This window comes from Bufo gargarizans, chromosome 4 (assembly GCF_014858855.1).
Source record: "Bufo gargarizans isolate SCDJY-AF-19 chromosome 4, ASM1485885v1, whole genome shotgun sequence".
In the NCBI taxonomy this organism is placed as follows: domain Eukaryota; kingdom Metazoa; phylum Chordata; class Amphibia; order Anura; family Bufonidae; genus Bufo; species Bufo gargarizans.
In genome coordinates, this window is record NC_058083.1 from 139,372,995 (window position 1) to 139,384,851 (window position 11,857).

At 45.6% G+C, this 11,857-nt stretch overlaps 1 protein-coding gene across 1 annotated transcript in view; it reads left to right on the forward strand.

Moving 5' to 3' along the window:
* LOC122935274 (guanylate cyclase soluble subunit beta-2-like) overlaps window positions 1–10,922 on the forward strand; it is a 73,777-nt gene extending 62,855 nt beyond the window's left edge. Inside the window, exon 16 of the mRNA XM_044291034.1 lies at window positions 10,786–10,922. Within this exon, the coding sequence (XP_044146969.1) occupies window positions 10,786–10,922 (137 nt within the window). The remainder of the gene's footprint in view (window positions 1–10,785) is intronic.
* Window positions 10,923–11,857: the final 935 nt, after the last annotated feature.

Sequence of the window (11,857 nt, forward strand, 5' to 3'; positions counted from 1 at the left end):
GCAGAGCAGAGAGGTCCCGTAACAGACAATCTGGCTTCATGTCAGCAGAGAATCAGTCTGCATGTCATAGCAGAGAATGAGGCTTCACGTCACCCACCACTGCAACAGTCCATTGGCATATATTTAGGCCTAGCACACAGGCAGAGCAGAGAGGTCCCGTAACAGACAATCTGGCTTCATGTCAGCAGAGAATCAGTCTGCATGTCATAGCAGAGAATGAGGCTTCACGTCACCCACCACTGCAACAGTCCATTGGCATATATTTAGGCCTAGCACACAGGCAGAGCAGAGAGGTCCCGTAACAGACAATCTGGCTTCATGTCAGCAGAGAATCAGTCTGCATGTCATAGCAGAGAATGAGGCTTCACGTCACCCACCACTGCAACAGTCCATTGGCATATATTTAGGCCTAGCACACAGGCAGAGCAGAGAGGTCCCGTAACAGACAATCTGGCTTCATGACAGCAGAGAATCAGTCTGCATGTCATAGCAGAGAATGAGGCTTCACGTCAGCCACCACTGCAACAGTCCATTGGCATATATTTAGGCCTAGCACACAGGCAGAGCAGAGAGGTCCCGTAACAGACAATCTGGCTTCATGACAGCAGAGAATCAGTCTGCATGTCATAGCAGAGAATCAGGCTTCACGTCAGCCACCACTGCAACAGTCCATTGTCATAAATTTAGGCCCAGCACCCAGGCAGAGGAGAGAGGTCCCGTAACAGAGAATCTGGCTTCATGTCAGCAGAGAATCAGTCTTCATATCATAGCAGAGAATCAGGCTTCACGTCACCCACCACTGCAACAGTCAATTGTCATAAATTTAGGCCCAGCACCCAGGCAGAGGAGAGAGCTCCCGTAACAGAGGATCTGGCTTCATGTCAGCAGAGAATCAGTCTGCATGTCATAGCAGAGAATGAGGCTTCACGTCACCCACCACTGCAACAGTCCATTGGCATATATTTAGGCCTAGCACACAGGCAGAGGAGAGGTTCATTCAACTTTGGGTAGCCTCGCAATATAATGGTAAAATGAAAATAAAAATAGGATTGAATGAGGAAGTGCCCTGGAGTCCAATAATATATGGTTATGGGGAGGTAGTTAATGTCTAATCTGGACAAGGGACGGACAGGTCCTGTGGGATCCATGCCTGGTTCATTTTTATGAACGTCAGCTTGTCCACATTGGCTGTAGACAGGCGGCTGCGTTTGTCTGTAATGACGCCCCCTGCCGTGCTGAATACACGTTCAGACAAAACGCTGGCTGCCGGGCAGGCCAGCACCTCCAAGGCATAAAAGGCTAGCTCTGGCCACGTGGACAATTTAGAGACCCAGAAGTTGAATGGGGCCGAACCATCAGTCAGTACGTGGAGGGGTGTGCACACGTACTGTTCCACCATGTTAGTGAAATGTTGCCTCCTGCTAACACGTTGCGTATCAGGTGGTGGTGCAGTTAGCTGTGGCGTGTTGACAAAAGTTTTCCACATCTCTGCCATGCTAACCCTGCCCTCAGAGGAGCTGGCCGTGACACAGCTGCCTTGGCGACCTCTTGCTCCTCCTCTGCCTTGGCCTTGGGCTTCCACTTGTTCCCCTGTGACATTTGGGAATGCTCTCAGTAGCGTGTCTACCAACGTGCGCTTGTACTCGCGCATCTTCCTATCACGCTCCAGTGCAGGAAGTAAGGTGGGCACATTGTCTTTGTAGCGTGGATCCAGCAGGGTGGCAACCCAGTAGTCCGCACAGGTTAAAATGTGGGCAACTCTGCTGTCGTTGCGCAGGCACTGCAGCATGTAGTCGCTCATGTGTGCCAGGCTGCCCAGGGATAAGGACAAGCTGTCCTCTGTGGGAGGCGTATCGTCATCGTCCTGCCTTTCCCCCCAGCCACGCACCAGTGATGGACCCGAGCTGCGTTGGGTGCCACCCCGCTGTGACCATGCTTCATCCTCATCCTCCTCCACCTCCTCCTCATCCTCGTCCTCCTCGTCCTCCAGTAGTGGGCCCTGGCTGGCCACATTTGTACCTGGCCTCTGCTGTTGCCAAAAACCTCCCTCTGAGTCACTTCGAAGAGACTGGCCTGAAAGTGCTAAAAATGACCCCTCTTCCTCCTCCTCCTCCTCCTCCTCCTGGGCCACCTCCTCTTCCATCATCGCCCTAAGTGTTTTCTCAAGGAGACATAGAAGTGGTATTGTAACGCTGATAACGGTGTCATCGCCACTGGCCATGTTGGTGGAGTACTCGAAACAGCGCAACAGGGCACACAGGTCTCGCATGGAGGCCCAGTCATTGGTGGTGAAGTGGTGCTGTTCTGTAGTGCGACTGACCCGTGCGTGCTGCAGCTGAAACTCCACTATGGCCTGCTGCTGCTCGCACAGTCTGTCCAGCATGTGCAAGGTGGAGTTCCACCTGGTGGGCACGTCGCATATGAGGCGGTGAGCGGGAAGGCCGAAGTTACGCTGTAGCGCAGACAGGCGAGCAGCAGCAGGATGTGAACGCCGGAAGCGCGAACAGACGGCCCGCACTTTATGCAGCAGCTCTGACATGTCGGGGTAGTTGTGAATGAACTTCTGCACCACCAAATTCAGCACATGCGCCAAGCAAGGGATGTGCGTCAAATTGGCTAGTCCCAGAGCTGCAACGAGATTTCGCCCATTATCACACACCACCAGGCCGGGCTTGAGGCTCACCGGCAGCAACCACTCGTCGGTCTGTTGTTCTATACCCCGCCACAACTCCTGTGCGGTGTGGGGCCTGTCCCCCAAACATATGAGTTTCAGAATGGCCTGCTGACGTTTACCCCGGGCTGTGCTGAAGTTGGTGGTGAAGGTGTGTGGCTGACTGGATGAGCAGGTGGAAGAAGAGGAGGAGGAAGCCGAGAAGGAGGAGGTGGCAACAGGAGGCAAAGAATGTTGCCCTGCGATCCTTGGCGGCGGAAGGACGTGCGCCAAACAGCTCTCCGCCTGGGGCCCAGCTGCCACTACATTTACCCAGTGTGCAGTTAGGGAGATATAGCGTCCCTGGCCGTGCTTACTGGTCCACGTATCTGTGGTTAGGTGGACCTTGCTACAGATGGCGTTGCGCAGTGCACACTTGATTTTATCGGATACTTGGTTGTGCAGGGAAGGCACGGCTCTCTTGGAGAAGTAGTGCCGGCTGGGAACAACATACTGTGGGACAGCAAGCGACATGAGCTGTTTGAAGCTGTCTGTGTCCACCAGCCTAAATGACAGCATTTCATAGGCCAGTAGTTTAGAAATGCTGGCATTCAGGGCCAGGGATCGAGGGTGGCTAGGTGGGAATTTACGCTTTCTATCAAATGTTTGTGAGATGGAGAGCTGAACGCTGGCGTGTGACATGGTTGAGACGCTTGGTGACGGAGGTGGTGGTGGTGGTGTTGGTGGTACATCCCCTGTTTGCTGGGCGGCAGGTGCCAACGTTCCTCCAGAGGCGGAGGAAGAGGCCGAGGCGGCAGCAGCAGAATAGGCCGAGGCGGCAGCAGCAGAAGAGGTAGCAGGGGGAGCCTGAGTGACTTCCTTGGTTTTAAGGTGTTTACTCCACTGCAGTTCATGCTTTGCATGCAGGTGCCTGGTCATGCAGGTTGTGCTCAGGTTCAGAACGTTAATGCCTCGCTTCAGGCTCTGATGGCACAGCGTGCAAACCACTCGGGTCTTGTCGTCAGCACATTGTTTGAAGAAGTGCCATGCCAGGGAACTCCTTGAAGCTGCCTTTGGGGTGCTCGGTCCCAGATGGCGGCGGTCAGTAGCAGGCGGAGTCTCTTGGCGGCGGGTGTTCTGCTTTTGCCCACTGCTCCCTCTTTTGCTACGCTGTTGGCTCGGTCTCACCACTGCCTCTTCCTCCGAACTGTGAAAGTCAGTGGCACGACCTTCATTCCATGTGGGGTCTAGGACCTCATCGTCCCCTGCATCGTCTTCCACCCAGTCTTGATCCCTGACCTCCTGTTCAGTCTGCACACTGCAGAAAGACGCAGCAGTTGGCACCTGTGTTTCGTCATCATCAGAGACATGCTGAGGTGGTATTCCCATGTCCTCATCATCAGGAAACATAAGTGGTTGTGCGTCAGTGCATTCTATGTCTTTCACCGCTGGGGAAGGGCTAGGTGGATGCCCTTGGGAAACCCTGCCAGCGGAGTCTTCAAACAGCATAAGAGACTGCTGCATAACTTGAGGCTGAGACAGTTTCCCTGGTATGCATGGGGGTGATGTGACAGACTGATGGGGTTGGTTTTCAGGCGCCATCTGTGCGCTTTCTGCAGAAGACTGGGTGGGAGATAATGTGAACGTGCTGGATCCACTGTCGGCCACCCAATTGACTAATGCCTGTACCTGCTCAGGCCTTACCATCCTTAGAACGGCATTGGGCCCCACCATATATCGCTGTAAATTCTGGCGGCTACTGGGACCTGAGGTAGTTGGTACACTAGGACGTGTGGATGTGGCAGAACGGCCACGTCCTCTCCCAGCACCAGAGGGTCCACTAACACCACCACGACCATGTCCACGTCCGCGTCCCTTACTAGATGTTTTTCTCATTGTTATGGTTCACCACAACAACAAATATATTATTTGGCCCAATGTATTGTATTCAAATTCAGCGGGATATAAATTTGAGGCCTAGTATTTAGGCGCTGGGTGACCGGTATGGATTTAGTGACAGAATTAGACTTGGAAATGCACAGAAGCGTGTGTGTGTGAAGTTATTCTGAATGACCCAATGTGCACCTTGAATATTATATACCCTTTTAGGGATAGATTTCAAATAGCTCTGATATAGCAGAAACCACTAAATTATGAAATTGCTAAATTGGGAATTGTACTTCAACCCAGAACAAAAAATGTGCTTTGACGGACACTAAATATCTTGCCCAGCAACAACAGTACAACGGTGGGTAACGAGAGATTTAGAGGGAATTAAATTTGAGGCCTAGTATTTAGGCGCTGGGTCACCGGTATGGATTTAGTGACAGAATTAGACTTGGAAATACACAGTAGCGGGTGTGTGTGAAGTTATTCTGAATGACCCTATGTGCACCTTCAATATTATATACCCTTTTAGGGATAGATTTCAAATAGCTCTGATATAGCAGAAACCACTAAATTATGAAATTGCTAAATTGGGAATTGTACTTCAACCCAGAACAAAAAATGTGCTTTGACGGACACTAAATATCTTGCCCAGCAACAACAGTACAGCGGTGGGTAACGAGAGATTTAGAGGGAATTAAATTTGAGGCCTAGTATTTAGGCGCTGGGTCACCGGTATGGATTTAGTGACAGAATTAGACTTGGAAATGCACAGAAGCGTGTGTGTGAAGTTATTCTGAATGACCCAATGTGCACCTTCAATATTATATACCCTTTTTGGGATAGATTTCAAATAGCTCTGATATAGCAGGAACCACTAAATTATGAAATTGCTAAATTGGGAATTGTACTTCAACCCAGAACAAAAAATGTGCTTTGACGGGCACTAAATAACTTTCCCAGCTACAACAGGACAACGGTAACGAGAGATTTAGAGGGATTTAAATTTGAGGCCTAGTATTTAGGCGCTGGGTGACAGGTATGGGTTTAGTGACAGAATTAGACTTGGAAATACACAGTAGCGGGTGTGTGTGAAGTTATTCTGAATGACCCTATGTGCACCTTCAATATTATATACCCTTTTAGGGATAGATTTCAAATAGCTCTGATATAGCAGAAACCACTAAATTATGAAATTGCTAAATTGGGAATTGTACTTCAACCCAGAACAAAAAATGTGCTTTGACGGACACTAAATATCTTGCCCAGCAACAACAGTACACCGGTGGGTAACGAGAGATTTAGAGGGAATTAAATTTGAGGCCTAGTATTTAGGCGCTGGGTCACCGGTATGGATTTAGTGACAGAATTAGACTTGGAAATACACAGTAGCGGGTGTGTGTGAAGTTATTCTGAATGACCCTATGTGCACCTTCAATATTATATACCCTTTTTGGGATAGATTTCAAATAGCTCTGATATAGCAGGAACCACTAAATTATGAAATTGCTAAATTGGGAATTGTACTTCAACCCAGAACAAAAAATGTGCTTTGACGGGCACTAAATAACTTTCCCAGCTACAACAGGACAACGGTAACGAGAGATTTAGAGGGATTTAAATTTGAGGCCTAGTATTTAGGCGCTGGGTGACAGGTATGGGTTTAGTGACAGAATTAGACTTGGAAATACACAGTAGCGGGTGTGTGTGAAGTTATTCTGAATGACCCTATGTGCACCTTCAATATTATATACCCTTTTTGGGATAGATTTCAAATAGCTCTGATATAGCAGAAACCACTAAATTATGAAATTGCTAAATTGGGAATTGTACTTCAACCCAGAACAAAAAATGTGCTTTGACGGACACTAAATATCTTGCCCAGCAACAACAGTACAGCGGTGGGTAACGAGAGATTTAGAGGGAATTAAATTTGAGGCCTAGTATTTAGGCGCTGGGTCACCGGTATGGATTTAGTGACAGAATTAGACTTGGAAATACACAGTAGCGGGTGTGTGTGAAGTTACTCTGAATGACCCTATGTGCACCTTCAATATTATATACCCTTTTTGGGATAGATTTCAAAGAGCTCTGATATAGCAGGAACCACTAAATTATGAAATTGCTAAATTGGGAATTGTATTTCAACCCAGAACAAGAAATGTGCTTGAACGGACACTAAATAACTCGCCCAGCTACAGCACTAGGGACAGATTTAGCTGGATATAAATTTGAGGCCTAGTATTTAGGCGCTGGGTGACAGGTATGGGTTTAGTGACAGAATTAGACTTGGAAATACACAGTAGCGGGTGTGTGTGAAGTTATTCTGAATGACCCTATGTGCACCTTCAATATTATATACCCTTTTAGGGATAGATTTCAAATAGCTCTGATATAGCAGAAACCACTAAATTATGAAATTGCTAAATTGGGAATTGTACTTCAACCCAGAACAAAAAATGTGCTTTGACGGACACTAAATATCTTGCCCAGCAACAACAGTACAGCGGTGGGTAACGAGAGATTTAGAGGGAATTAAATTTGAGGCCTAGTATTTAGGCGCTGGGTCACCGGTATGGATTTAGTGACAGAATTAGACTTGGAAATACACAGTAGCGGGTGTGTGTGAAGTTATTCTGAATGACCCTATGTGCACCTTCAATATTATATACCCTTTTTGGGATAGATTTCAAATAGCTCTGATATAGCAGGAACCACTAAATTATGAAATTGCTAAATTGGGAATTGTACTTCAACCCAGAACAAAAAATGTGCTTTGACGGGCACTAAATAACTTTCCCAGCTACAACAGGACAACGGTAACGAGAGATTTAGAGGGATTTAAATTTGAGGCCTAGTATTTAGGCGCTGGGTGACAGGTATGGGTTTAGTGACAGAATTAGACTTGGAAATACACAGTAGCGGGTGTGTGTGAAGTTATTCTGAATGACCCTATGTGCACCTTCAATATTATATACCCTTTTAGGGATAGATTTCAAATAGCTCTGATATAGCAGAAACCACTAAATTATGAAATTGCTAAATTGGGAATTGTACTTCAACCCAGAACAAAAAATGTGCTTTGACGGACACTAAATATCTTGCCCAGCAACAACAGTACAGCGGTGGGTAACGAGAGATTTAGAGGGAATTAAATTTGAGGCCTAGTATTTAGGCGCTGGGTCACCGGTATGGATTTAGTGACAGAATTAGACTTGGAAATACACAGTAGCGGGTGTGTGTGAAGTTATTCTGAATGACCCTATGTGCACCTTCAATATTATATACCCTTTTTGGGATAGATTTCAAATAGCTCTGATATAGCAGGAACCACTAAATTATGAAATTGCTAAATTGGGAATTGTACTTCAACCCAGAACAAAAAATGTGCTTTGACGGGCACTAAATAACTTTCCCAGCTACAACAGGACAACGGTAACGAGAGATTTAGAGGGATTTAAATTTGAGGCCTAGTATTTAGGCGCTGGGTGACAGGTATGGGTTTAGTGACAGAATTAGACTTGGAAATACACAGTAGCGGGTGTGTGTGAAGTTATTCTGAATGACCCTATGTGCACCTTCAATATTATATACCCTTTTTGGGATAGATTTCAAATAGCTCTGATATAGCAGAAACCACTAAATTATGAAATTGCTAAATTGGGAATTGTACTTCAACCCAGAACAAAAAATGTGCTTTGACGGACACTAAATATCTTGCCCAGCAACAACAGTACAGCGGTGGGTAACGAGAGATTTAGAGGGAATTAAATTTGAGGCCTAGTATTTAGGCGCTGGGTCACCGGTATGGATTTAGTGACAGAATTAGACTTGGAAATACACAGTAGCGGGTGTGTGTGAAGTTACTCTGAATGACCCTATGTGCACCTTCAATATTATATACCCTTTTTGGGATAGATTTCAAAGAGCTCTGATATAGCAGGAACCACTAAATTATGAAATTGCTAAATTGGGAATTGTATTTCAACCCAGAACAAGAAATGTGCTTGAACGGACACTAAATAACTCGCCCAGCTACAGCACTAGGGACAGATTTAGCTGGATATAAATTTGAGGCCTAGTATTTAGGCGCTGGGTGACAGGTATGGGTTTAGTGACAGAATTAGACTTGGAAATACACAGTAGCGGGTGTGTGTGAAGTTATTCTGAATGACCCTATGTGCACCTTCAATATTATATACCCTTTTAGGGATAGATTTCAAATAGCTCTGATATAGCAGAAACCACTAAATTATGAAATTGCTAAATTGGGAATTGTACTTCAACCCAGAACAAAAAATGTGCTTTGACGGACACTAAATATCTTGCCCAGCAACAACAGTACAGCGGTGGGTAACGAGAGATTTAGAGGGAATTAAATTTGAGGCCTAGTATTTAGGCGCTGGGTCACCGGTATGGATTTAGTGACAGAATTAGACTTGGAAATACACAGTAGCGGGTGTGTGTGAAGTTACTCTGAATGACCCTATGTGCACCTTCAATATTATATACCCTTTTTGGGATAGATTTCAAAGAGCTCTGATATAGCAGGAACCACTAAATTATGAAATTGCTAAATTGGGAATTGTATTTCAACCCAGAACAAGAAATGTGCTTGAACGGACACTAAATAACTCGCCCAGCTACAGCACTAGGGACAGATTTAGCTGGATATAAATTTGAGGCCTAGTATTTAGGCGCTGGGTGACCGGTATGGATTTAGTGACAGAATTAGACTGGGATATGGCCAAAAAATGAACAGACTATTGCTGGTTAAATGCACTTGGTGTGACAGCTTCACCCTGATGTAGGCTTTAGCCAAAAAACAACCACACCATTGAGGGTTAAATGCACTTGGTGACAGGCGCAGCTTGCCCCTGATTTTGTATATGGCCAAAAAATGAACAGACTATTGCTGGTTAAATGCACTTGGTGTGACAGCTTCACCCTGATGTAGGCTTTAGCCAAAAAACAACCACACCATTGAGGGTTAAATGCACTTGGTGACAGGCGCAGCTTGCCCCTGATTTTGTATATGGCCAAAAAATGAACAGACTATTGCTGGTTAAATGCACTTGGTGTGACAGCTTCACCCTGATGTAGGCTTTAGCCAAAAAACAACCACACCATTGAGGGTTAAATGCACTTGGTGACAGGCGCAGCTTGCCCCTGATTTTGTATATGGCCAAAAAATGAACAGACTATTGCTGGTTAAATGCACTTGGTGTGACAGCTTCACCCTGATGTAGGCTTTAGCCAAAAAACAACCACACCATTGAGGGTTAAATGCACTTGGTCGCAGCTTGTGCTGGCGCACCACAAGACACAAAATGGCCGCCGATCACCCCAGAAAAATGAGACTGACAAACGGTCTGTGCAGCCTAAAAACAGTGAGCAATTGAGGATCAGCAGCTCAATGATCCACAGCTGCAGATCGATCAGTTAATCAAGTCCTTTGGAGGAGTTAATCTGCCTAATCTCGCCCTACTGTCGCAGCCGCAACCTCTCCCTACGCTAATCAGAGCAGAGTGACGGGCGGCGCTATGTGACTCCAGCTTAAATAGAGGCTGGGTCACATGGTGCTCTGGCCAATCACAGCCATGCCAATAGTAGGCATGGCTGTGATGGCCTCTTGGGGCAAGTAGTATGACGCTTGTTGATTGGCTGCTTTGCAGCCTTTCAAAAAGCGCCAAGAAAGCGTCACAAAAGCGCGAAGAAAGCGACGAACACCGAACCCGAACCCGGACTTTTACGAAAATGTCCGGGTTCGGGTCCGTGTCACGGACACCCCAAAATTCAGTACGAACCCGAACTATACAGTTCGGGTTCGCTCATCCCTATTACAGATGGTTTTAAAAGTGTTTTCTGATGAGCATCAACAATACTTCTTTTGAGGCCTTCAGAAATCTTAAGTTGCAAAACTGTGCCAAAATTTCAAGTTAAGCTAACTAATAAGGAGTATAAACTTACACTAGACAGCCTATAGATGCATCAGATTTATGATTTAGCATTTATTAAAAACTTGCAAAACGTTATTCAATGATTAAACGTTATTTACATAAAATTAGACAACTCCATTCATTTTAGATAGACTCAGAGATCAATTATACTGTAACTGGTTATTCTGGTGCCAGCACACTTTTTCATTAAAAGATAGAATTCTGATAACACATCTAAAATAACGGAGGCGCAGGAGGACGACAAAGAATGATATTTCATGCTAATGCACTGTGTATATTGTTTTCTAGGAAAAATGTATGCTCCAAAGGGCTTTGCAAATATCCAGAATGGTCGTCGCGTTGAAGATGATTGTATGAAAAAATCAAGAGAAAAGGAAGGGCATGATAACGCTCATGTCAGATCACACTTCTGTGTTCTCATTTAATATCTGCTTAAAGGGGTTGTATGGGACTTCCTTAAGATAGGTCATCAGTGTCAGATCTGTGGGGGTTCTGCACCTTTAATTAAAGGGGTCATCTTTCGTCACAGCAGCCCCATTCAAGTGAATAGACTGAGCTGCAGTACCTGGCACATCCACTACACAATGTATGGAGCTGTGCCTGGCAAACAATGAAGAGGGTGTGGTGTTGGATGGAACCGCGTCTCCCTTCATTTAGCTGATCAGTGGGGTCTGGAAGTTGAGTCCCCACCGATCTGATTTTGATGGCCTACCATAAGCCATCAATATCAAAGTGACATTTAGACCAGAGATGTACAACCCGAGGGTTATGATCACAGCTGTAGCCCCAGAATCTTCTTTTGGCATTCTGTGCTGTACTGTCAAATATGCAATACATTTTATTGAGAACTCCTTTTTATGGGGTCAGTGAGCAATGGTAATAATACTTCTCTCACTCCACTGGTTTAGCACCTCCAATATAAAGTAATAAGAACACACAAAGAATGTATTTTATATTCCTCGTATATTGCATTACATTAATTCTGACCAAAGGAATCATTTGTTTTCATATGTTTTCATTATTATTGAAGCATGCTCACACAGTGTATGTACAACCTGTCCTTACAGGAAAGTGTGCTTTACAGGTGGTCTATATTGAAATGTTATCGTTGTGAACTGAAAAGTAGAAGAATCCTTGCTTTAGTGGTGCAGGACTTAAAGCGAAGCTTACACATCCTTTATATTCGGCATAATGTTTTATTTTGTTTTTTGCTATGCCCACCCTTTACTAGGCAATAGTGTTTTTGACAGTGTTTTCGACTCCCCATATGCCATTCAGGCTGTCCATTGTTAAGGGGGTGTCATCCTCAATGGGTAGGCAGTTGAGGACCATAGTTCCTTCACTGCACATGTGCCTAGTA